Source organism: Sus scrofa, chromosome 7, assembly GCF_054392235.1.
Source record: "Sus scrofa isolate SSC_HxYL_T2T_F1_AM1 chromosome 7, Sscrofa_HxYL_maternal_Yorkshire_Landrace_v2.0, whole genome shotgun sequence".
Lineage (NCBI taxonomy): Eukaryota > Metazoa > Chordata > Mammalia > Artiodactyla > Suidae > Sus > Sus scrofa.
In genome coordinates, this window is record NC_139389.1 from 90,956,826 (window position 1) to 90,984,177 (window position 27,352).

The 27,352-nt window shown below is 37.0% G+C and overlaps 1 protein-coding gene and 1 long non-coding RNA gene across 2 annotated transcripts in view; one reads left to right on the plus strand and one right to left on the minus strand.

Moving 5' to 3' along the window:
* The window catches only part of LOC146401763 (uncharacterized), a 909,931-nt gene that overhangs the window by 489,846 nt on the left and 392,733 nt on the right, over window positions 1-27,352 (minus strand). The gene's annotated exons all lie outside the window — the stretch shown is intronic.
* LOC100157018 (olfactory receptor 4F3/4F16/4F29-like) lies at window positions 17,584-18,531 on the plus strand. Its single transcript, XM_001924885.4, has one exon. The coding sequence runs from the start codon at window positions 17,593-17,595 to the stop codon at window positions 18,529-18,531; it is 939 nt and encodes a 312-aa protein (XP_001924920.1). The 5' UTR covers window positions 17,584-17,592.

Genomic DNA, 27,352 nt, shown 5'->3' on the forward strand with positions numbered 1-27,352 from the left:
AGGATTTTGTATGTATAGTATCATGTTATCTGCAAACTGCAACCATTTTACTTCTTTTAAAATTTTGATTTTTTTAATATCCTTTTCTTCTCTGATCACCATAGCTAGGACATCCAAAACTGTGTTGAGTAAAAGTAATGAATGTGGACATCCTTGTCTTATTCTTGATCTTGTTCCTGAAATGCTTTCCGCTGTTCACTGTTGAGAATGATGTTAGCTGTGGGTTTGTCCTACATGGCCTTTACTATGTTGAAGTAAGTTTCCTATGTTCCCACTTTCTGTAGGTTTTTTGGGGTTTTTTTTTTTTTTGTCTTTTTACCATTTCTTGGGCCGCTTCTGTGGCATATGAAGGTTCCAAGGCTGGGGTCTAATCGGAACTGTAGCCGCTGGCCTATGCCAGAGCCACAGTAACGCAGGATCCGATCCACTTCTGCAACCTACACCACAGCTCACGACAACGCCAGATCCTTAACCCACTGAGCAAGGCCAGGGATCGAACCCACAACCTCATGGTTCTTAATCAGATTCATTAACCACTGAGCCATGATGGGAACTCCTCTGTAGGGTTTTTATCAGAAATGAGTATTAGATGATGAGAGATAAACATCATATGCTATCACTTACATATGGAGTCATTAAAAAGGACACAGAACAGAAATAGACTCCCAGAATTTGAAAAACTTATGATTACCAAGGGATAAGATTGAGGGAGATAAGTGGCCTGGGGGTTTGGGATGGAAGTGTGCTAAAATTAGGTAGCAATGATGGTTATACAACTAATAAAGTTCATTGAATTTTAAAAAAATAAAAATACTGATGGCCAACAAGCACTTGAAAAAATGCTCAACATCATTGATTAGTAGAGAAATGCAAATCAAAAATATCATTAGATACCACCTCACACCAGTCAAAATGGCCATCATTTATAAGTACACAAATAACAAATGCTGGAGAAGGTGTGGAGAAAGGGAACCCTCCTGCACTGTTGGTGGGAATGTAAACTGGTACAACCACTATGGAAATCAGTATGGAGGTACTTTAGAAATCTATACATAGAACTACCATATGACCCAGCAATCCCACTCTTGGGCATATATTCAGACAAAACATTCCTTGAAAAAGACACATGTGCCCACATGTTCATTGCAGCTCTATTCACAGTAGCCAAGACATGGAAACAACCCAAATGTCCATCAACAGACCATTGGATTAGGAAGATGTGGTGTTGGTGGGATTGTAAATTGGTGCAACCACTGCAGAAAACACTGTGGAGATTACTCAGAAAACTGAAAATAGAACTACAATTTGATCTAGTAATCCCACTCCTGGGCATTTATCCAGAGAAAACCACAACTTGCAAAGACACATGTACTCCAATGTTCATTGCAGCACTGTTTGCAATTGCCAAGACATGGAAACAACCTAAATGTCCATCAACAGAGGAGTGGATCAAGAAGATGTGGTACATATACACAATGGAATATTACTCAGCCATTAAAAGGAACGAAGTACTGGCATTTTTAGCAACATAGATGGACCTAGAAATTATCATGCTAAGTGAAGTCAGCCATATAATGAGACACCAACATCATATGCTTTCACTGACATGTGGAATCTGATAAAAGGACAGACTGAACTTCATTGCAGAACAGATACTGACTCATTGACATTGAAAAACTTATGGTCTCCAGAGGAGACAATTTGGGGGGTGGGTGGATGTGCTTGGGCTGTGGAATGGAAATCCTATGAAATCAGATTGTTATGATCATTATAAAACTACAGATGTGATAAATTCATTTGAGTAATAAAAAAATAAAAATAAATAAATTTCTATGAGACTGTATTAGTCTCTTAGAAGTTGGTTAAAAAAAAGGAAGAAGTGGTATATACACACAATGGAATACTACTCAGCCATGAAAAAGAACAAAATAATGCCATTTGCAGCAACATGGTTGGAACTAGAGACTCTCATCCTTAGTGAAGTTATAAAGAGAAAGACAAATACCATATGATATCACTTATATCTGGAATCTAATATAGGGCACAAAGGAACCTTTCCACAGAAAAGAAAATCACGAACTTGGAGAATAGACTGTGGTTGCCAAGGGGGAGGGGAGGGAGTGGAATGGATTGGCAGCTTGGGTTTAATCGATGCAGACTATTGCCTTTGGAATGGTTTAGCAATGAGATCCTGCTGTGTAGCACTAGGAACTATGTCTAGTCACTTATGATGGAGCATGATAATGTGAGAAAACAGAATATGTACATGTATGTGTACCTGGGAAGGAAGAATATGTACAGTATGTGTACCATGCTGTACAGTAGAAAAAAAATAATGTACTGGAGAAATAAAAGTAAATAAATAAACCCACAGCATATGGAAGTTCCTGGGCCAAGAAATGACTCCCAACTGCAGCTGAAACCTGTGCTGCAACTGCAGCTGCACCAGGTCAGGGATTAAACCTGTGCCTCCACAGTGACTGAAGCCACTGCAGTCGGATTCTTTGTTTGATTGGTTGTTTTTTTGTTGTTGATTTTGTTTTCTTTTTTAATTTTTGATTTTGGTTGACTTACAATGTTATGTCAAGTTCTGCTGTGCAGCAAAGTGACCCATTCATACATACATTTTTTTTCTCACATTATCCTCCATTGTGTTCCATCACAAGTGATTAGATATATAGTTCTCTGTGCTCTTCAGCAGGATCTCATTGCCCCTCCACTTCAAATGGGACAGTTTTCATCTACTAAACACAGACTCCCAATCCATCCCACTCCCTCACCCTCCACCCCAGCAAACATGAGTCTGTCCTACATGTCTGACCTTTTCTGTTTTGTAGTTAGATCATTTGTGCCACATTTTAGACTCTACATAAGATACCATATGGTATTTCTCTTTCTGACCTACTTCACTCAGTATGAGAGTCTCTAGTTCCATCCATGTAGCTGTAAATGGCATTATTTTTTCCTTTACTATGGCTGAGTAGTATTCCCTTGTATATATCTACCCCATCTTCCTAATACATTCATCATCAATTGGCATTTAGGTTGTTTCCATATCTTGGCTATTGTGGATAGTACTGTTATGAACATAGAAGTGCATGTTTATTTTTTAATGAAAGTTTTGACTGGATATATGCCTAGTCATATGATAGTTCTATATTTAGTTTTCTGAGGTATTTCCATACCGTTTTCCTTAATGGTTGTACCAATTTACATTCCCACCAACAGTATGGGAGGGTTCCCTTTTCTCTACATCCTCTCCAGCATTTGTTCTTTGTGGACTTGTTAGTGATGGCCACTGTCACTGGTATGATTTGATTTGCATTTCTCTAGTAATTAGTGATTTTAAGCATCTTTTTGTGTGTTTTCTGTCCAAACAGAAAACAGGTCTTCGGTGAAATGTCTATTGAGGTCTTCTGCCCATTTTTTATTGTTTTTTTGTTGTTGTTGTTGAGTTATTTGTGTATTTTGGAGATTAAACCTTTGGCAATTGAGTCATTTGCAAAAGTTTTCTCCCATTACATGGGTTGTCTTTTCATTTTTTTAATGGTTTCCTTTGTTTACAGAAGCTTTTGAGTTTAATTAGGTCCCATTGGTTTATTTGTGCCTTTATTGTCTTTATTCCAGGAGGTGGATCAAACAAGATGTTGCTGTGATTCATGTCAAAGAGCATTCTACCCATGTTTTCCTCTAGGAGTTTTATAGTGGAAATCTTTAATCCATTTTGAGTTTATTTTTGCGTATGGTGTTAAACAGTGTTCTAACTTCATTCTCTTACATGCAATTATCCAGTTTTCTTGGCACCATTTAGTGAAGAGAGGATCTTTTCTCCACTGTATGTTCTTACCTCTTTTGTAATATATGAACTTACCATAGGTGTGTGGGTTTACTTCAGGGCTTTCTATCCTGTTCCATTGATTTATATTTCTATTTTTGTCCCAGTACCATAACATCTTGATGACTGTAGCTTTGTAGTAGAGTCTGAAGTTAGGGATCCTGATTCCTCCAGTTCCATTTTTTTTTTTTGTTCAATATTTCTTTGGCTATTCGAGGTATTTTGTGTTTCCATACAAATTTTAAAATATTTTGTTCTGGTTCTGTGAAGAAGGTCATTCATAATTTGAAAGGGATTGCATTTAATGTGTATATTGCCTTAGGTAGTATTGTATTTTGACTATATTGATTCTTCCCATCCAAGAGCATAGTATATTTTTTCACCAATTCATGTCTTCTTTGGTTTCTTTCATCAGTGTCTTATACTTTGCAGGGTACGGGTCTTATGTCTCTTGAGGTAGATTTATTCCTAGGTGTTTTATTATTTTTGATGCAATGATAAATGGGATTGTTTCCCTAATTTCTCTTTCTGATCTTTCATTGCTAGTATTTAGAATTTAGCAATAGATTCTAAATACTTAGATTCTAGATATTTAGTATTTCACAATAGATTTCTGTGTATTACTTTTGTATCCTGCGACTTTCCAAATTAACTGATGAGATCTAATAGTTTTCTGGTAGTATCTTTAGGATTTTCTAGGTATAGAATCATGTCATCTGCAAACAGTGATAGTTTTACTTCTTCTTTCCCAATTTGGATTCATTGTGTTTATTTTTCTTCTCTTCCATGGCTAGGACATCCAAGACTATGTTGATTAACATTGATGAAAGAGGACATCCTTGTCTTGTTCCTGATCTTAGTGGAAATGCTCTCAGTTTTGCACCAGTGAGAATGATGGTAGTTGTGGGTTTGTCATAAATGGATTTTAAAATTAAGATAGTTCCCCTCTCTTCTCAATCTCTGGAGAGTTTTTATCAGGAATAGCTGTTGAATTTTGTCAAAACCATCTTCTGAATCTATTGAGTTGATCATATGGTTTTTAACTATGATAACGTGGTGTAGCACATTGATAGATTTGCAGGTATTAAAAAATCCTTTCATCCTGGGATAAATCCTACTTGGTGGTGGTGTATGACCTTTTTAATGTATATTTGTATGCAGTTTGCAAGTAGTTTGTTGAGGATTTTTGCATCTAAGTTCATTAGTGATATTGGCCTGCTATTCTCTTTTTTGTGGTATCTTTGTCTAATTTTGGTGTCAGGGTAATAATGGCGGTTTCATAGAATGAGCTTGGGAGTGTTCATTCCTCTGCAATTTTCTGGAAAAGTTTCAAAATAAGAGGTGTTAACTCTTCTCTGAATGTTTGGTAGAACTCAGCTGTGAAGCCTTCAGATCCTAGACTTTTTTTTTTTTTGCAGTTTTTTATCCCATTGTCAATTTTAGCCCTTGTAATTGGTCTATTCATATTTTCTATTTCTTCCTGGTTCAGTCTTGGTAATTTGTACTAATGTAAGAATCTGTCCATTTCTGCTAGGTTGTCCATTTTTATTTGCATATAGTTACTCATAGTAGTCTCTCATGATCCTTTCATTTTCTACAGTGTCAGATGTGCCTTCTCCTTTTTCATTTCTAATTTTATTGATTTGAATGTCTTCTTTTTGCCTTGAAGAATCTGGCTAAGAGTTTATAAATTTTGTAGATCTTTCCAAAGAACCAACTCTTGGTTCTTTGATCCTCTCAATTGATTTATTTGTTTCTGTTATTAATTTCTGCTCTAATCTTTATGATTTCTTTCCTTCTACAAATTTTGGGCTTTGTTCTTCCTTCTCTAGATGTTAAAGGTGTATGGTTAGGTTATTCATTTGCATTGTTTCTTCTTTCCTGAGATTAGATTGTATTGCTATTAACTTCTCTCTCAGAAATGTTTTTTGCTCTGTCCCATAGGTTTTTATTGTTGTATCTTCATTGTCAGTTGTCTCTATGTACCTTTTAATTTCCTCTTTGATTTCTTCAATGATCAAGTGATTGTTTAGTAGCATATTGTTTAGCTTTGAATCCATTCAGAAAGTCTTTTTATTTTAGTTTGTGTTTAATCCATTTACATTCAATGTAGTTGTGAATAAGTATGTACTTATTGTCATTTACTTAAATTTTGGGGGTGGGATTGCTATTTTGAGTCTTTTTTTCTTCCCTTCCTCTTTTTGTTGTCTTTTCTTGATATTTGCTGACCATGTTTAGTGTTGTTTGGCTTGGTTTTTCCTTTTTAAGTGTGTGACCACTATAGTTATTTGACTAGTGATTCATACCTTTTGATACATCCATCTACATATTTGCAGAATTGTTTTGTCTTGTTGGTCTCCTTACTTTCAAATGCATTTTCAACATTCTGCATTTGTCTTCTCCTCTTCTCATGCTTGCTAGTTTATGTATCATATTCACCAGTGGGTGATTTCCTGCTTTTAAATTATCTTTCCTTTACCAGTGAGCGTTTTCATTTTTAATACTCTTGTTTCCAGTTGTGGCTTTTCCTTTTCTACTTAGAGAAGTTCCTTTAGTAGTGATGTAGAGCTAGTTCAGAGGTGCTGAATTTACTTAGCTTTTGCTGGTCTGTGAAGCTTTTGATCTCTCCATTAAAGCTGAATGAGAGCTTTGCTGGGAAGAGTATTCTGGTTCTAGGTTCCTTCTCTTCATACCTCAAATATATTTTGCCACTCCCTTCTGGCTTTTAAAGTTTCTGCTGAGAGAACATCTGTTATCTTAGGTGAATTCCCTCATATGTGATTTTTTTGTTTTTCCCTTATGACTCAATATTTTTTCTTTGAACTTAATTTCTGTCAGTTTGATTAGTATGTGTCTGGCTGTTTTTCTTCCAGGATTTATTTTGTGTGGAATTCTCTGTGCTTCTTCCACTTAAGTAAGCATTTCCTTTTCCATATTTGGGAAATTTTGAGTTATAATCTCTTCAAATATTTTCTCTGGTCCTTTCTATCTTCTCCTGCTGGAACCCCTTTGATGCAATTGTTGGTACATTTAATGTTGTCCCAGATGTCTCTTAGACTCTTCTCAGTTTTAGCAATTCTTTTTTCTTCATTCTTTTCTGTGGCTGTGATTTCCACCCCTCTTCATTTCACTCTTTCGTTCTTCTGCCTCAACTAATCTGTTATTGGTTCCTTCTGTATTATCTTTCATTTCAACTATTGCCCTATTCATTTTGCTCTTTAAATCCACTAGCTCTTTGCTAAGTAGTTCTTTTAAGTTCTCAGTTCATGTCTCCATTCCTTTGTCCAAGATCTTGGATCATCTTTACTGTAATCACTCTGAATTCTTTTTCAGGTGAATTGCCTATCTCCTCATCATTTAGTGGTTTTTGTGTGTTTTTGTCTTGTTCCGTTGTCTGAAACCTGCTTCTTTGTCATCTCATAGTGTCTGCCTTTCCGTTTATGGCCCCCTTAACAGTTGGTATGTAGATTTTAAAACATGTGCCCAGTCCCAGAGGTCTCATGGATGGTAGTGGTTCATGTGAACCCAGAGTATGTGTTGGGAGTAACAGTATTACACTTTTTCTCCTGTCGTTGGGTGTCTGCTAGGGATAAGGGTAGAATCAGTGAGGCAGGTGTTCACAGTGTTGCTTTTGTAGCTCTCAGGGGTAGCAGTGTCTCTTACATGCCCTCCTGCTAGCGGGTAGCTTTGAGAGCTATTTTTTGTAGTTTGCAATGTCAGCAGTTTCTCCTGCTGCCTCACTTGTTGCTGGGTAGGCTCTAGGGACTGCACTCTGTAGATATAGAATCAGGTGCCTCTGTTCTGCCAGTGTACTCCCCTTGCTTGGCCTCTCTAGGGATCTCTCCCTAAGACTCAAGGGATGGAGGCCTCTCCCTAATTATTGCTCACAGGCTATCTCTGTAGCTGCAGAATGTGTGTTTCTGTAAGTCACTCCTCCTGCCTTGCTGCTGATAGGAGTGCTCTCTGTAGCCCTGCAGGATGGAATGTGCGTTAATGGGTCTCCCCTGGCTCTCCTGGTGTGGAAAGAGTGCCACTGATGTGAGCCTTCACAGGGCCATGGGCAGGGGTTATGTATCTTGTACTTTTCTCCAGTTGGGCAGCCCATAGATCAGTCAAGGTACTGGAACCAGCAGTCTTCTCATGCAGGTCACTGCTTTCGCACAAAGTGGGTGCTGCTGCCAGCAGCTTTTCTGGTGCTGCCATGCTAGCATGAGCCTCTGCAGATTCTCTAGATGGAGCCAAGTGCCTCTGTTTTCCTGACCTCTCAGTGGATGTTCTCTGCCTCTTCTGGCAACTCTTCTCATGCAGGTTGGGCTCTATTAGCACAGCACCACCCACCCACACCAAGTATGAACTGTGACCTTGTTATTCCCCCAGGCAGTTGTTCCACCTGCTCCAAGAAGTCTGTAGCCCTAAGGGTGGGGCTGCTTCCCCTAAGCAGTCATTTCAGCCAAGTGGTTCCTTAAGCTTAGGCAGGCAGTGTCCTGAAGCTTGGAAAATAGGCATAGGTAACAAAGCTGTAGTGGTGGATCCTGACCCTTCCTTCCAGCACACCCAAAGAATGGTGTCTGGTCTCCAAGCTAGACTAGGTTGCCTTCGCTTCGATGCTCTCCATTTTGGTTGCCATGTACTCTAGCCTCTCCAGGCTATTTCTGCATGGCCAACCCCATTTTTTTCCCCACATAACCAGCCCCAGTTCCCTCTTTGTGTCTGATCTCTAAGACCAAATTTTATTTCCCAACACCTGCTAGAACTGCCTTCAGTTGCCCACAGCCTGTAGAACTGACTGTTTGTGGAGGACTGTCTCCTTTTTAACTGATTCAAACCATTTCTCTAGAGTTCCTCTTCCATTTTTGGCTGATCTCATCTCTGGCCAGGGAACTTCCTGGACTATAGGATCTATTCCTCTTTCCAGCTCCCTCGTGGGAGAGCAGATCTGATCTCGTTTCCTTTTTCTTGTTTTTCTCTTGTTCTTCTTTCTTCTTTCTTATGTCCTGTCTAGTTTTGGAAAGTTTTTCTTGTTCTATCCTAGTCTTGAGGTCTTTTGTCAGCTTCTCACAAATTTTCTGTTCAGGTATTTCCACATTATTTTCATTATATTTGTGGGAGGAGATGAGTCTTACATCCTCCTACTCCACCATGTTAGACCTCCTCAGTTGCAATCAGATTCTTAAACCACTGGACCACAGCAGGACCTCCTATGTTTTTTATTTTTGTTTAACATGAAGTTTATTTATAAAAATCTAGATATATATGTGATTATTTTCCATTGCTGATCTTTGAAGTTCAAACATATATTAACAACCCTTCATTTCATGCCCCCTTTTTGGATGTTTCATGTTTTCAACATCATATCTTACAATTTTTGTTGTGCATTCCTTAACTGCTTGTTGCAGATACAGATGAATTTTACTCCTTTAGACTTTTAACCTTTCTACTAGCTTTCTACATAGTTTATTTACTACATTTATTGAATATTTGCCACTGCCAGTGGTATTTTTTCTTCTATAATTTTCATATTTCTAGTTGTACCTTTCTTTTTCACTTAAAGATATACCATTAATGTTTCTTATAAAGCTGGTTTGGTGGTGCTGAACACTTTCTTTTTCACTTAAAGATATACCATTAATGTTTCTTATAAAGCTGGTTTGGTGGTGCTGAACACTTTTATCTTTTCCTTATCTGTAAAACTTGGATCTCTCTATCATATGTGAATGAAAACCTTGCCAAATAGAGTATTCTATGTTGTAGATTTTTTCCTTTCATTACTTTAAATATATTGTGCCACTGTCTTCTGGCATGCCAAGTTTTTCCTAAAAAGTCAGGTGCTGGCCTTATGGGAGTTCCCTCTGTGTAACATGTTGCTTTTCCCATTCTTCTTTCAGTATTCACTTTTTCATTACTAATTTTTGCTATCATAATTACAATATATCCTCTTTGGTTCAATCTTGTTTGGGACTGTGTGCTTCCTAGACCTGGATGTCTGTTTTCTTTTCCAGGATAAAGAAGTTTTCAGCTATTGTGTCTTCAGATATGTTCTCTGTCCCTTTCCTCACTATTCTTCTTCTACTGGGACCTCTATAATGTGGATGTTAATATATTTGATGTTATTAGAATTCTCTTAAACGGTCCTCACTTCTCCTTTTTTTCCTTTTTCTGTCAACTGCAGTGATTTCTACTACACTGTCTTCCAGATCACTGATCTAGTCCTCTGTATCATCACTTCTGGTATATGTTTTCATTTCACTGATTATTCAGTATTCTTCAGGTCCATTTGGTATTTCTTTAGAATTCCTAACTCTTTGTTAATTCTCACTCTGTTCATCCAGTCTTCTCCTGAGTCCTTTGCGCATCTTGACAATCATAACCTTAAAGTGTTTATTGGGTAAATTTCTTAACTCTGCTTCACTTAGTTTTTATGTCAAATAGTGTTTTGCCTGTGTTTTCCTATAAGAGTTATATTGTTTCTGGATTCACATTTAGGTCTTTAATTCATTTTGAGTTTATTTTTGTGTGTGGTATTAAGGTTTAATCTAATTTGATTTTTTTACATGTAGCTGAGCAGTTTTCCCAATACCTCTTATTGAAGAGACTGTCTTTTCTCCATTGAATATTCTTGCCTCCTATGTGGTAGATTAATTGACCATGGATGCATGAGTTTATGTCAGGGATTTCTCTCCTGTTCCATTGATCTACATCCTGGTTTTATGCCAGTCCCATACTGTTTGATTAACTGTAGTTTTGTAGTATAATCTGAAGTCAGGGAGACTGGTTCCTCGAGTTCTGAGTTTCTTCCTCAGGATTGCTTTGGCTATGTGGTATACTTATGATTCCATGCAAATTTAAATGTTTTCATTCTAGTTCTGTGAAAATTGACAGTGGTGATTTATACTGATTGCATTAAATCTGTAGATTGCCTTGGGAATATAGCATTTTTGACAATAGAGATTCTTCTAATCCAAGAACATGTTGTATCTTTTCATCGGTTTGTGCCATCTTTGATTTCCTTCATCAGTGTCATAGTTTTCATAGTACAGGTCTTTTTGTGAGCTTAGGTAGGTTTATTCCTAGATTTTTTAATCTTTTTAATGCAATGGTTAATAGAATTATTTCCTTAAGTTCTGTTTCACCTCTGTCATTGTTAGTGTATATGAGGCAAGAGATTTCTTACATTAATTTTGTATCCTACAAATTTACCACATTCATTGATGAGCTCTAGTAGTTTGCTGGTGGCATCTTTAGGAGTTTCTTCATATAGTATCATGTCATCTGCAAACAGTGATGTGATAGTTTTACTTCCTCCTTTCCAATTTGGATTCCTATTATATCTTTGTTTCTCTGATTGCCATGGCTAGGACTTCCAAAACAATGTCACATAACCATGGCAAGAGTGTACATCCTTGTCTTGTTCCTGATCTTAGTGGAAATTCTTTCACCTTTTCACCATTGAGTATGATGTTAGTTGTGGTTTGTAATATATGACCTTTGTGTTGATGTAGCTTCCCTCTTCTGCAGATTTTTTATCATACATGGGTGTTGAATATTGTCAAAAGCATGTTCAGCATCTATTAAGATTATCATGTGGTTTTTACTCTTCACTTTGTTAATGCCGTGTATCACACTGATTGATTTGCAGATATTGAAAAATCCTTGTATCCCTGAGATAAATCCCACCTGATCATAGTGTGTGATCCTTATCAAGTATTATTGGATTCTGTTTGCCAGTATTTTGTTGAGGATGTTTGCATCTCTGTTCATCAGTGATATAGGCATATGCTTTTCCTTTTTGTGATATTTTTGCCTGGTTTTGGTTTTGGGGTGACTCTGGCCTCCAGGAATGAGTTCAGAAGCATTCTTTGCTCTAAGAATTTTGGGAATAATTTCAAAAAGATAGGCATTAACTCTTCTCTAAATGTTTGGTGGAATTCACCTGTGAAGCCATCTGACCCTGTACTTTTGTTTCTTGGGAGTTTTTAAATTACTAACTCAGTTTCAGTACTTCAGGACTAGTAATTGGTCTGTTCATATTTTCTTTCTCTCTCTTCCTAGTTCAGTCTTAGGAGATTATATTTTTCTAAGAAGTTGTTCATTCCTTCTAGGTTATCCATTTATTGGCATGAATGGATAGTCTCTTATCCATAAGTAGTCTCTTATCCTTTATGTTTCTGTGGTCAGTTCTAATCTGACTGTGCCATTTCCTTGTCCTGGCAGGATCCTGACTGAGAGGAGTATACAAAATTGAAGATAAAATATTAACGATCCTGAAGTACTTTTCAAAAAAATTTATTGTCTGATCAGATACCTACATACAGATAGAGATAGATACTGCCCCAAAAAAAACAGTGTACATGCTGTGTTGCTGTACAATTTCATTCAACAATGTGTATGATTTTCTTTAACTATGTAGAATTTGAACTTGTTTACAATCGCTTCAAAAATTTGACTATATGCACATATCATAATGTCTTAAATTGATCATCAATTGGCATAAGTTTTAGTTCTTTCATTCACTTTTAAGATTTATTCACTGGAATTAAGTTATGCATAGCTTTATCTTTGTACATATCCACAATTACTTAATATGTGATTCTATAAAATTGAGATCTTCGGTACAGTATTCTAGTATTTGAACTATACTAAAAATTAAGCACATTGTCTTTTTTGGAGATGTTAAGATGATTATAGTTAATTTTTGAGTTAATATTTACCTATTTTCAGAGGTTATTTCTAATTGGTAATAACCAGTGGGACCTTACTGTACAGCACAGGGAACTGTGAGTGATTAGGTCACGTTGCTATACAACAGAATTTGAAGAAACATTGTAAATAAACTGTCCTAGAATAAAAGATGGTAATCATCTATATTTATAAAAATTTCCAATAAAATAGCACAGAGGTATTTAAGAAATATTCCACTTTTGTTTCCCTCTTTCTCTCTAGTGTCTTATTATGAGTTTTTAGGTCCTTTGGTTGCTCTGGTCAAACCAATTAGTTCCCTAGGGGCAAAGTCCCCTGATCCATGAGCTCTAAACTAAAATGTTTTGCATTATCATTTGATCACTGTTTTCTTGAGCTATAATTAGCTTCATTTCTTCTTATGGCAGGATTTACATGGCATTTTCTTTCGGAGAACATAGGAAAATCTCAGGCTCCCTGATGATGATGTTCTCCTTATACAGGTAAGATGGGAAGATCAAAATAAATTTAACAATGCACAGAGTGGCTTTACTTTGACATAATATTTGTTGTTGTAATTGCTGTGAATATGAGTAATATCCTCAAGTGTATGAGTGTTATCCTAACGCAACGTAGATAGACTCCAGGATAAGGAATTGAATAGTACAGAAGAATAATTGTATGAAGGTATACAGACACATTGCAAAAGGCTAACTGACTTTGACTTTTAGTTAGCATCACATTGTCATAGGGTAATAGGAAAGATATAAGCAAAAGTCAAATGGCGTTATAGTATTTTGGGTCATCATAGGTGGCAATTAATCAGTCTCTTTCTAATGTTGATTAAATGGATGTCTCTTACCCTCTGCCACTTGATAAATAGGCAAGAAAAATTACTGAAGTATGAAAATATTTTAAAAAGGTAATCATGTTGTTTCACCATTAGCTTTGCCAACAAGATGTGTATTACATGATTATCTTCTTTAAGAAAGGGAAGCACATTTATTAGGAACTCAAGATTACAAGATGGAAAAGGATTTCATAAACATCTCACTGGAAGTAAGAGACATAGAGACCAAAAAATCCAAAGCCGAATAATTTCCAACATCATGTCACTTTAAAATATGATGTCGAAATTTTTTTTAATACATGAAACTATTGAATTTGTTTTCCTGGTCTCTTACATGGTTGGAAATGGAGTGTTGTTATGTATTAATTTTATCTCTAAGCTGTAAGTAGAATGAAGAAAGATTTAGAGAAAGTTGACAAATGAGAGTTGGTGGAGGAGGGGGAGAGAATGGAATGAGCGAGAAAGAGAACCTGAGTCCCTAAGTGGAACTTAAAAAGGTATTGAGTTTGCTGAGTCTTGCAAACTGAAAGCAAAGGAGTGACATGTGTTTCATTTATGCACATAAAAGGTTATTTCAAAAGGGCACAGAATTATTTATATTTTCCATAGATATAAAAAGTTAAAGTAGAGGTGGTCTTTAATCAGAGGAAGCAGAGTTTTACTTGGATGGAAAGAAGCTTTTGTGACATTTGAGAAGATAAGATGCAGAAAGTTTGAGCTGAGGGGGTTGTTAAACTCACAGTGTTTTTAAATAGAGAGAGAAATTTATATAAATGATGATTTAGGTTAACACCTTGTTCAAATCTAACAGCTTTATGTAGATCCTTTTCAGTTTGATGACTATTATTTGGAACTTCAGTTACCAATATTCCCTCCGTCTGTAAAGGACTAAATGTCTCCATGGAGTATTAATCAATTCTCCATAGACCAAGAAAGGAACTAATCACAACAGAAGGCCAAGAGGAAGGCCTTGTCTTGCACATCATGGATTATCAAATTAGTTTTTAAAATGTGGGTATAATTAATATATTTGAGAAAAGGTATTTCAAAGTATAACCACTAGATAAAATGAGTTTAAAATACCCTAATTCAGGAGTTTTAGCCTATGAATACTTGATGACTTTTCAGTGAATAAACATCATATCACTGTGTCTCCATTTAGAAACCTCTCTATAATTTTGATCTGAACTGAGATATGGATCCTAACTCTGTCTCAAGTGACTTTAAAACTGTGATGACCCAAGGATGCAGCTTCGATCCCCGGACTGCCAGAGGGGGTTAAAGGATCCAGCATTGCCACAGCTGCAGCATAGGTCGCAACTGTGGCTTGGGTCTGATCCCTGGCTGAGGAACTCCACATGCCACAGGGTGGCCAATAAGGAAACAAACAAAACTGGGATGACACAAACTTTTCAAGTTTCTACATTCCCTGACATTTGGATAGGTACATCTAAGGTCCATATTTATATCTCCTTCTTCTTTAAATTCACTTTTCCTAAAACTCTCAGTTCTTGCCTAGTTGATGGAGATTGGAGGCCAAAAGGCAAGTAAATTCACAGCTATATGCATATGGCTGATAAAGGCTTATTAAACTCTCTGAAGAGTTTTAGCACATGAAAGACACCAAGAGATATAATACCACAATTTTTTAATACAAAATTCTACAATTATAGAATTTCTGGAGTTGGTCCAGAAGGTACTGCCAATCACATCTCATAAATTACCTTTTACTTAAAGTAAGACCTATACTTCGTTTCTTTGTCATCCTATACATACATCTTAATTTCGTCATCCTTTTTTGGTTAACCATTTATTTCTTTTTCTCTAAGTCATCTGCACTGTTATATTTCCTTATTTTCTATTACTCTTGGTTGCTGAGAGGTAGGAGCAGTTTCCCTACCAATAATCCTTAAGTATATAATTATATATTCCTAATTATATGGGTTTTTTTCATCCAAATGCATCCTCTTTTACCTTTCAGCAATAATTTCTGAAGTATATACATAACTCCATTAATACCTCTTAAGATTCTAAGTTTTAGGATTCTCGGATACCTACACAAGTACAGTCCTTAACTTTATGGGAGATGGAGAACAAACTTTATGGGAGTTTAAGGAGAACAAACAAAAATATCAATGACTTACATTTGTAGTGAGTATTACAAAGAAATGCAGTGGTTTTTAGAAAGCAAATATATTTAATCTACACAGGGTGGTTTTTGTTTTGATCACTAAGAGAATATGAATATTATAATCTGTTGTTATAATATGGAGAGTTAATCACAATATGCTGTTGAAAAATCTTTTATATATGGAATTTTGATATTATCTACTGGCCAATAACATTTTCTTTTCTTATTTACTCATTTATGACATGTATTGTGCACTATTATAGACTTGTGAAAGAAGAGAAGCAACATTATCATTTACTGAATATTTACACATAATAGATTAACACTGAATAAAAGATTATAAAATATCAATTATTGTATAATTATTTTATACCTCAAATTTCTCTGAAAAGTTAGTATTACGAGTTGCAATTTCATAGATGAACTGGGGTTCCAGAATTTAAGTAACTTGCTCCAAATCATCTTGTCAGTGGCTCAATTAGAGTTTAAATTTTGTTTTACAGAATCCAAAGGCCATATTCTTTCCACTGGGCCATGTTGCTTCTCTAACTAAAACTAAAATTATCAGATAATGTGATATGTTCTTACACAGAGGCCTGAACAAGATGCTTCTCAGTATGCATGACACCCTTCATAGTTTTCAGCGTCGCAGACCATGTGCTAAGTACTTTAGGGCAGTGCTCCTCAAATTATCTTTGGTGAAGGACCAGGGTTGTTTTTCTCAACTCTTTCATGGACTGAGGCTTTAGAAAACATGAAATCATACGCTTGGGTTTTGCTGTGATGTGAAGTCTCTGGAGAAATTTCTAAATGCTTCTTCTCAGATTCAAAACCTAACATGATGCAAACTGGTAACAGACAGTTAATGGACCTGCACCTCTGTATGGACCATTTTTCGTGGCTTCAGGGAGTCCTAATATGAATAGGTGACAATCCCTGCTTTCAAAAAGCTTATAGCATCCCAGGTGAGTTAACACAGTACTCAGTTTACTAAAATACAAGAAATCCTAAAAAATATATGTTGGTAGTATGAAGCAAGACCTCAAATTATTAATAAACCCTGAAGACAAGTGTTTTTAAGAGATAGGGAGTCAGTAGGAAGTGTCCGTTTGCCAGAATAAGGCTTGTAGTCTTGAAAGTCATTGGAATTGTAGAGAAGCAATGAAGAGTTTGTGTAATTGGAGACAGGGTATATTAATTTCAGGTTGATTTCTGTTACCCCTGTTGACCCGTCTTGTATCTTTTGAAAAACATCATCATAGCATCTACCCTGGGAAGAAGCAGAGGGTGACTCAGTGCAGAGAAAACTTGGTGGTTATGCTGGCAATGTAAATTCTAGTAGTCATAAAGCAAGACTTCATGGATGTGGTCAACATTTAAATACTATTGAAGATGAATAGGTTCCCAGAGGTAGGGACTGGGAAGGAGGAGAAAGGCCCTCCTCTGGATGAAGATTATAGGCTTGGAAGATTTTTCAATAGTGATTATTATTTTGATGTGACTAGGGTCAAATCATGCTAGATTTGAATCAAAAATCAGAAAGTTTGGGGCTGAATTTATATTACTCTGGCTGACTGTTTTGTGTCTCCTGAGTTACAGAGCACCAACCCTGGGAGGAAGCAGAGGTTCATAAAAACAGAGACAAAACAGCAACGTGCTCAGTGGTTAATAAATCCGACTAGGAACCATGAGGTTGTGGGTTTGGTCCCTGCCCTTGCTCAGTGGGTTAACGATCCAGCGTTGTCGCGAGCTGTGGTGTAGGTTGCAACACAGCTCGGATCCCACGTTGCTGTGGCTCTGGCGTAGTCCAGTGGCTACAGCTCCGATTAGACCCCTAGCCTTGGAATCTCCATATACTGCGGGGGCAGCCCAAAGAAATAGAAAAAGACAAAAAAAAAATAACTCTATATAAAAGCCACTCATTTTTGTGTGTGAACACCTTTTAGAGGCCATAAAAACATAAGTTCACTTTTACTTCTAACAGCCTAGTGGAAATAGGCCTTTGTAATTTTGATCTCTCTCCTTTAAATTCATTTAAATAATTATCATAATTCATATTTTTCTATTGTCTTCCATCAGGTAGCAATAGTAAGAAAGCCCATGGATGGAGCAAATCATTCTGTGGTGTCAGAGTTTGTGTTCCTGGGACTCACCAACTCCTGGGAAATACAACTTATCCTCTTTGTGTTCACCTCCACATTTTACGTGGCAAGCATGATGGGAAACTCCCTCATTTTGCTCACTGTGACTTCTGACCCTCACTTACACTCCCCCATGTACTTTCTGTTAGCCAACCTCTCCTTCCTTGACCTAGGAGCTGCTTCTGTTGCTTCTCCCAAGATGGTTTATGACCTTTTCAGGAAACGTAAAGTCATCTCCTTCAGTGGCTGCATCACTCAAACCTTCTTCATCCACGTCATTGGTGGTGTGGAGGGAGTGGTGCTCCTCGCCATGGCCTTTGACAGATATGTTGCCATATGTAAACCTCTCCATTATCTGACCATCATGAGCCCAAGAATGTGTATCTCCTTTCTAGTGGCTGCCTGGATGACTGGCCTTATCCACTCCACGGTTCAACTGGCTTTTGTGGTAAACTTACCCTTCTGTGGGCCTAATGTGTTGGACAGCTTTTACTGTGACCTTCCCCGGCTCCTCAAACTTGCCTGCACAGACACTTACCAACTAGAGTCCATGGTCATGGCCAACAGTGGATTCATCTCTGTTGGCTTCTTCTTCGTTGTGATCATTTCCTATATTGTCATCATTCTCACTGTACAGAAACACTCTTCAGCAGGTTCCTCCAAGGCTCTGTCCACACTGTCAGCTCACATCACTGTGGTAGTCTTGGCCTTTGGTCCTTTCATATTTGTCTATACATGGCCATCCCCCTCCATACCCCTGGATAAGTTTCTGGCCATCTTTGATTCAGTTCTCACTCCTTTCTTGAATCCTGTCATTTATACATTCAAGAATCAAGAAATGAAGGTGGCAATGAAGAGAGTATGCAGACAGCTAGTGAGTTACAGAAAGATCTCTTAAGTGATGCCTATGTTGTGAAGAAACCTTGTTGATTAATGATGTTCATTACTGATTTTCAGACTTGGAAAGAAGATCTTGTTTGTCCCACCTTGACTTCATTTTTCACACTGATATCAAGTCTGTTTTTCCTTTCACTTAGGATGGAGAGATACCCACTTCTGAAAAAAGAGCAGTTACATATGAAGTATTTATAATCAAAGATTATAGTATTCTTTAACCTCATTCCTAAGGAATAATATTTTATGAAGTAATTGTTAGAAATGCATAGTAGGGCATACTTCTTTAAGGCTTCAGAACAGGGAGAACCTATCTCTCTTTTTAATGGGAGCCTGTCTCACATACAGGAATTCCTATCAGTACCTGACGGGAGGTTTCAGTGAAGATTGAACTGAGTGTTCCTGTTGTTATGCTGCATTCTGCCCATATTTTATCCCTCCTTTGGGTCTCTGCCAGGGCTGTGCAAGGAGGGCAGAATCTTTGAGAGTACATACACAGAATCTTTGAAAACATGTATGTGTGAGGTCACACATCCCCAGGTTGAAGTCACGGAAGCTGTTCTTGGAATATAGAGAACTGGGAAACACCAGGATTTTTCTCTGTGATACACATGATGCTACTTAAACCCATCACATTTCCATTCCTCTTTTCTTCCTATGTCTTCATCTTCATTTTTCCTAAGCAAGTGGTCTCTGGGCTAGGAAAAACTTTCCCCTCTCCTTTTTCAGGCTGTCTTCCTTCTCTTTCTTCCCATCCCATTATTCCACTTTCTTTTCTCTCTTCCCTACATTTGGTGCTCTGTCTGCTTCTAACTTCCCTCACTGTTGCCCCTGTTAAATTGTTCTGTTATAGTTTATAATATTGTAAAGTGCCTACTCAACATTTTCACATCTTGAAGAAAGTATCATTCTTCAGGAGTTCAGCTTTCTAGTGTGAATGAAGAGAAAATACTAAAAGGCAAGGGTAAGATAACTTAAGAGAAGTGGCTTTCATACCTTTGACAGTGATCCACAGTTAAGAATATAATTGACATTGTAGTGCATACAGTGCCCCATCCCCATCAAAGACTGGATCAATGTTTAACATAGCAATATTTATTCTTATGAATTTTTTTCCTTCTTTCTACTGAGAACTGTTTACAGCCCACTTTGTGAATTTGCTTACAGAATCTCTGATTACTCAGAAAATTACCTAAAAGATAGTTAAACATTGCACTGCTTCTCATTAAAAGCAAAATAAATATATCAAGATCAACTTATGTCATTCTAACAGATAAACAGAAATTACTAGTCTTGCTTTAATGTAAGTTTTGATATTAAAACATTGCTAAATTTATTTAAATAAGCCCATCAAACCTTGACTGTCCAAATGTTGTCCAAATATTAATATTGCTTCAATTCAGACTGATTATTTGAAATTTATATGTGTGTGTATACACACATTTATGTCCAAAACAAATAGAATTTACTTCCTAAAAACTATCTAAAGCTTTCTATGTCCGTTTAGTTTTGTCTTTTACGATACTCTTTTAATTTCTGGAATAACATTTTTCTTAAGATAAATGTACTCTTTTTCCCCTTAGTATATTTGATCATGTTCCTTCTAGTATAGTCTCTGTCACCCACATTCATTATGACTGAACCAACAGAACTAGCTTCTCTCCCACTCAGGTTCTTAAAGGGGAGTGATTGAGAATTTTCTATCATATGCAATCATTTTAGTAAATCGGCAAAACTCATGAGCATACTAATATAATCCCCAACAGACACACTTTCTGTTCATACCATCTTACAGACATAAATAGTATTCTTAAAGCAGAAAAAAATGAACATGTGTACTAAGTTGGTCAAAAGACATGGACACTCTATAAAGATATAAATACATACAGACACACACACACACACACACACACACACACACACACACACACATACACATATACAAATTCACACACACACTATGACCAATGTTTGAATATTCAATCGTATTTAAAAATTAGTCAAAGATGGAGTTCCCTTCATGGTGCAGTGGAAACAAATCCAACTAGCAACCGTGAGGTTGAGAGTTCAATCCCTGGCCTCACTCAGTGGGTTAAGGATCCGGCGTTGCTGTGAGCTGTGGTGTAGGTCGCAAATGTGGTTTGGATCTGTCATTGCTGTGGCTGTGGGGTAGGCTGGCAGCAACAGCTCCGATCAGACCCCTAGCCTGGGAACCTCCATATTCTGTGGGTGCAGCCCTAATAATACAACAGACAAAAAATTTAATCAAAGAATATCCACTAAATACTATGCTTAATACTAAACTAAGGCTGAAAATATTAAATATTATGTTTAAGTGGACACATTACAGACCTGTCAGAAGGATAACTCAAATGACTGGACATGTAATTTTTCTTTTATCTAACTCAAAGTGCTTATCTTATACTTTATACTGGTAAGGTCAAGAAGAAATCTATCACTGTTTCATTAAAAATATCAATTCAGTCTGAATTATCCAAGAATTTATTTTCACTATGTGAATTTGGATTCTCATATAAAAACACTTCTGAGCTAGTAATTTTTAAAAGAATGGTTCCTATAAAAGCTTAGCAAATCTAGAAGAGTAGAAGTTCAATTTAAAAATTTTTGGAATACGGGCTCTATTAGATTCATATCAGCGGTGTTGATCTCTATTTACCAATTCTTAGAGAACCTCTTTATTTTTAAAGGTTTTGTATAAAAATTATTAATATCTCTTTGAGTTAGGAACTCCTACATCTCAATAGCAAAAAGAAAAAAACTATTAAAAATGGACAAAGTGTTTGAATAGATATTTCTCCAAAGAATACATACAAATAGTAAAATAGGCATTTGGAAAAATGATCCTCATTAACTATCAGAGAAATGAAAATAAAAACCAAATTGAGTTGTCACCTCACACCTCTTGGGAAAGCTATTATATATAGCAAGTGTTGATGAACATGTGAAGAAATTTAAGAACTTGCACACTATTGGTGAGAATGTAAAATGGTGCAGCCAGCAAGGAAAACAGTATGGTTCATTTTCCTGGAAGAAGTATAATCTATATCCAGGAATACCCCTCTAGCCCATATAACAGATGATAGGTCTGTCAGCTTTGAGTAGATCCTCAATCTGGAAAAATTTCTTCTGTAGTAGTTCTAGACTCTGTGCAAAGGGCCTTGCTGCTTAGGCCTTATTACTCAGACTACAATGTAATTAGAAAAATTGTTGATTGAGAAGAGATAAGATGTGAAACTTCTAGCAAGCATCAATGGGCTAATCACAATGCAGACTGGTATGGTTCTGTAGCATTTTTCCCTAAAAATTACGGAAAAGTTTATATACAGACAAGGCATCCCACAAACACTATATCATACTGAGGCTCTACACAAAAAAGGAACGTGTGGAAGTTGGGTATGACCATTGGATCTACTGTCCCTATCATACTGTACCACCCAGAATCTGCTAGTAAAAGAGAAATGGAATGTCTTACTACATCTGCAGATGAACCACTAGCTTGGAGGTGATATTCTGAGAATGCAAAGCCTTTGATAGGACACTGTATACAGTTAGGCCTTGGGAAATTAGGGATTTATGGGCACTGACCCTCCGTATAGTTGAAAATCAACACATAATTTGCATTATGTGGCCCTCCACATCTGGGGATTCAACCAATTGTGGATTGTGTACATATTTATTGAAAAAAATATTTGTCTATAAGTGGAATGACAGTTCAAACCTGCGTTGTTCAATAGTCCAACAACATACACAATGTATACATTTTTTTGGTTCATTGTCCCTGTTAGGTAGCATACATGGGTCCAGGAGTCAGGGGATAGTTGGGAAATTTGAGCTTCCCATCCTTGTAGCTCTGGGCACTATGGGTTGAGAGCTCCTTGTTCCAAGAAAAAAAAAAAAAAACATTTTCATCAGGGACACAACAAGAGTCCCTTTAAATTTTGATCTATTGTTTTTTCCCAGGAAAGTCAGGCTGCTTGCACCAAGCAAAAAATAGGGTTGAAAAGGAATTACCATGCTGGCGGGAGTAATTAATCATTAGGAAGAAGTAAGGCTACCGTTACACAGTGAAATGAAGAAGGTCAAGTTTGGAAACAGTTGATCAACATGGGTAACTTTTAGGAGACCCTTAACCAACTTTGATAGTAAGGACAAGTGCAGCAGCCATGGCCTGAGAGGTCATGGCTGCTGGGACTTCAACCGCTTGTGATGAGGGCTTCAATAACCCTATCAGGGAAGCTGGACCGGCAGATTTGCCACCTAAGGAAGTTCAATTATACAGTAGAGGAGGAACAGGAGTGCCAGTTGTAGATTTACTGCCAACATCAGCAGCAGATGTTGTCATTCATCCCATTAACTTTCCTTTTATAAGAAACCCACAGGATAAGAGGTGCAGTAAGTCCTGAAGAAGCTGCTCCTAGAAATCAAATGAAGTAAAAAGACTCAGTATAGGAGTTCCTTTTGTGGCTCAGTGGTTAACAAGTCTGACTAGTATCCATGAGGATGCAGGTTTGATGCCTAGCCTTGCTCAGTGGGTTAAGGATTCGGCATTGTCGTGAGCTGTGGTGTAGGTCACAGACATGGCTTGGATCCTGAGTTTCTGTGGCTGTGGCATAGGCCAGCAGCTGTATCTCCGATTCAACCCCTAGCCCAGGAATCTCCTTATGTCAAGGGTGCAGCCCTAAAATGAAGAAGAAGAAAAAAGACAGTGTTAGAGAGAATGTCATCTGTGCTATGCTTTGCCACACAAATACCCCTCAAAATAAGAAAAATTTGTTCTCCCAGCTATTGGGAGGATTGTTGTCGGACATCTCTAATCATTCTGCTCACCTGATAGGATAATTGAGTCCCACATCATGAGCAGTCGAAGCCATGGCTGTTTTCACTTCCCTGATTTTTTTTTAAGTTATTTCATGCTTTTATGTTGACATTGGAATTTTTTATATAATGATTTTTATATTTTTCCATTATAGCTGGTGTACAGTTTTCTGTCAATTTTCTACTGTACAGCATGGTGACCCAGTTATACATACACGTATACATTCCTTTTTCTCACATTTCATGCTCCATCTTAATTAACTAGACATAGTTCCCAGTGCTACACAGCAGGATCTCATTGATAATCCATTCCAAAGGCAATAGTTTGTATCTATTAACCACAAGCTCCCCATCCACCCCACTCCCTCCCTCTCCCCCTTGGCAACCACAAGTCTGCTTTCCATGTCCATGGTTTTCTTTTCTATGGAAAGGTTCATGTGTGCCTTGTATTAGATTCCAGATATAAGTGATATCATATGGGATTTGTCTTTCTCTTTCTGACTTACTTCACTCAGGATGAGAGTCTCTAGTTCCATCCATGTTGCTGCAAATGGCATTATGTCATTCTTTTTTATGGCTGAGTAGTATTCCATTGTGTATAGATACCACTTCTTCCTAATCCAGTCAAGTGTTGATGGACATTTAGGTTGTTTCCATGTCTTGTCTCTTGCGAATAGAGCTGCAATGAACATGCAGGTGCATGTGTCATTTTCATAGAAGGTTTTGTCCAGATGTATGCCCAAGAATGGGATTGCTGGGTCATATGGCAGTTCTATGTATATATTTCTAAGGTACCTCCATACTGTTCTCCATAGTGGCTGTACCAGCTTACATTCCCACCAACAGTGCAGGAGGGTTCCCTTTTCTCCACAGCCCCTCCAGCACTTATTTGTGGACTTATTAATGATGGCCATTCTGACTGGTGTGAGGTGGTATCAAATGGTAGTTTTGATTTGCATTTCTCTACTAATCAGGAATGTTGAGCATTGTTTCATGTACTTGTTGGCCATCTGCATATCTTCCTTGGAGAACAGTCTATTCAGGTTTTTGCCCATTTTTCCATTGGGTGGTTGGCTTTTTAGATGTTGAGTTGTATAAGTTGTTTGTATATTCTAGAGATTAATCCCTTTTCAGTTGCATCATTTGAAACTATTTTCTCCCATTCTGTAAATTGTCTTTTTGTTTTCTTTTGGGTTTCCTTTGCTGTGCAAAAGCTTGTCAGTTTGATTATGTCCCATTGGTTTATTTTTGCTTTTATTTCTGTTGCTTTGAGAGACTGACCTGAGAAAACATTTCTAAGGTTGGTGTCAGAGAGGGTTTTGCCTATGTTCTCTTCCAGGAATTTGTAGTATCTTGCCTTATATTTAAATCTTCAAGCCATTTTGAGTTTATTTTTGTGCATGGTGTGAGAGTGTGTTCTAGTTTCATTGACTTGCATGCAGCTGTCCAGGTTTTCCAGACATACTTTTCAGACTGTCTTTTTCTTATTTTAAGTTCTTGCCTCCTTTGTCACAGATTAATTGACCATAGGTGTCTGGGTTTATTTCTGGGTTCTCTATTCTGTTCCATTGGTCTATATGTCTCTTTTGATAACAATACCAAACTATCTTGATTACTATAGCTTCATAATATTGCCTAAAGTCTGTGAGAGTTATGCCTCTCCTTGTTTTTTGTTCCTCAGAATTGCTTTGGCAATTCCTGGTCTTTTGTGTTTCCATATAAATTTTTGGATTTTTGTTCAAGTTCTGGGAAAACTGTCATGGATAATTTGATAGGGATTGCGTTGAACCTGTAGATTGCTTTGGGTAGTATGGCCATTTTTACAATATTAATTTTTCTACCCCAGGAGCATGGAATATTTTTCCATTTCTTTACATCTTCTTTAATTTCCTTGATTAACGTTGTACAGTTCTTGACATATAGGTATTTTGCCTCTTTGGTTAGGTGTATTCCCAGGTATTTGATTTTGGGGGGTACAATTTTAAAAGGTATTGTATTTTTGTGTTCCTTTTCTAATATTTCACTGTTAATACACAGAAATGTGACTGATTTCTGCATGTTAATCTTATATCCTGCTACTTTGCTGAATTTGTTGATCAGTTCAAGTAGTTTTTGGGTTGAGTCCTTAGGGTTTTCTGTGTATAGTATCATGTCATCTGCATATAAGAGTGACAGTTTTACCTCTTCTCTTCCTATTTGGATGCCTTTTATTTCTTTTGTTTGGTTGCTGTGGCTAGGACTTCCAGTACTATGTTGAATAAAAGTGGTGAAACTGGGTAGCCTTGTCTTGTTCCAGATTTTAGTGGGAAGGCTTTCCACTTTTCTCTATTGAGTATTATATATTTGTGGGTTTGTCATAAATGGCTTTTATTGTGTTACGTTATTTTTCCTCTATACTCACTTTGGTGAGATTTTTTTTCATAAATGGATGTTGGACTTTGTCAAATGCTTTTTCTGGATCTATTGAGATGATCATGTGGTTTTTGACTTTTCTTTTGTTAATGTGGTATATGACTTTGATTTATTTGCATATGTTGGACCATCCTTGTGAACCTGGGATGAATCCCACCTGGTTGTAGTGTATGATCATTTTATATGTTGTTGGATTTGGTTGGCTAAAATTTTGTTGAGAATTTTTGCATCTATATTCATCAAAGATATTGGCCGATAGTTTTCTTTTTTGGTGGTATCTTTGTGTGGTTTTGGAATTAGGGTGATGTTGGAGTCTTAGAGTACCTTTGGGAGTGTTCCTTCTTCAAACTTTTGAAAAAGTTTAAGGAGAATAGGTATACATTCCTCTTTGTATGTTTGGTAGAATTCTCCTGTGAAGCCATCTGGTCCTGGACTTATATTTGAAGGAAAAGTTTTTGTGACATATTCAATTTCATTTCTAGTGATAGGCCTGTTCAGTTGATCCATTCCTTCTTGATTCAGTTTTGGCAGGCTATCAGTCTCTAGGAAGTTGTCCATTTCTTCTAGGTTATCCAATTTTTTGGCATATAATTTTCAATAGTATTCTCATATGGTTTATTGTATTTATGCAATATCTTCTGTGATTTCTCCTTTTTCCTTTCTTATTTTGTTTATTTGGTTTCTTTCTCTCCTCTTCCTGGTGAGGTTTGTCTATTTTGTTTACCTTTACAAAGAACCAACTCTTGGTTTTATTTATTTTTTTCTATTTTTTTTAAATCTCTATTTTATTGATTTCCTCTTTGATTTTATGATTTCCTTTCTTCTGCTGACTTTAGGTTTTGTTTATTCTTCTTTATCTAATTCATTTAGGTGGTGGGTTAGGTTGTCAATTTGAGATTTTTTTTCTTTTGTAAGGAAGGCCTGTATTGCTATGAATTTCCCTCTGAGCACTGCTTTTGTGGCATCTCACAGATTTTGAGTGGTTGTGTCTTCATTATCTTTTGTCTCGAGGTATATTTTAATCTCCTTCTTGATTTCCTCATTGACCCATTTGTTTATTAGTAGCATGTTTAATCTCCATGTAATAAGTTTTTACTCGGAGTTCCCGTTGTGGCGCAGTGGTTAACGAATCTGACTGGGAACCATGAGGTTGCGGGTTCGGTCCCTGCACTTGCTCAGTGGGTTAACGATCCGGCGTTGCCGTGAGCTGTGGTGTAGGTTGCAGATGCGTCTCAGATCTTGCGTTGCTGTGGCTCTGGCGTAGGCCGGAGACCACAGCTCCAATTGTACCCCTAGCCTGGGAACCACCATATGCCGCAGGAGCGGCCCAAGAAATAGCAAAAAAAAAAAAAAGACAAAAAAAAAATAAATAAGTTTTTTCTCATTTCTTTTCCTGTGTTTGATTTCTAGTTCCATGCTGTTGTGGGTAGAGAAGATACTTGAAATAATTTCTATATTCTTAATTTGTTGAGGTTAGCTTTGTTTGCCAGTATATGATTGACCCTTGAGAATGTTCCATGTGCATTTGAGAAAAATGTGTATTCCGATTTTTTTGTATGTAATGTCCTGGAAATGTT

Coding starts and splice junctions, on each gene's coding strand:
- LOC100157018 (XM_001924885.4), top strand. CDS start 17,593: ATGGATGGAGCAAATCATTCTGTGGTGTCAGAGTTTGTGTTCCTGGGA.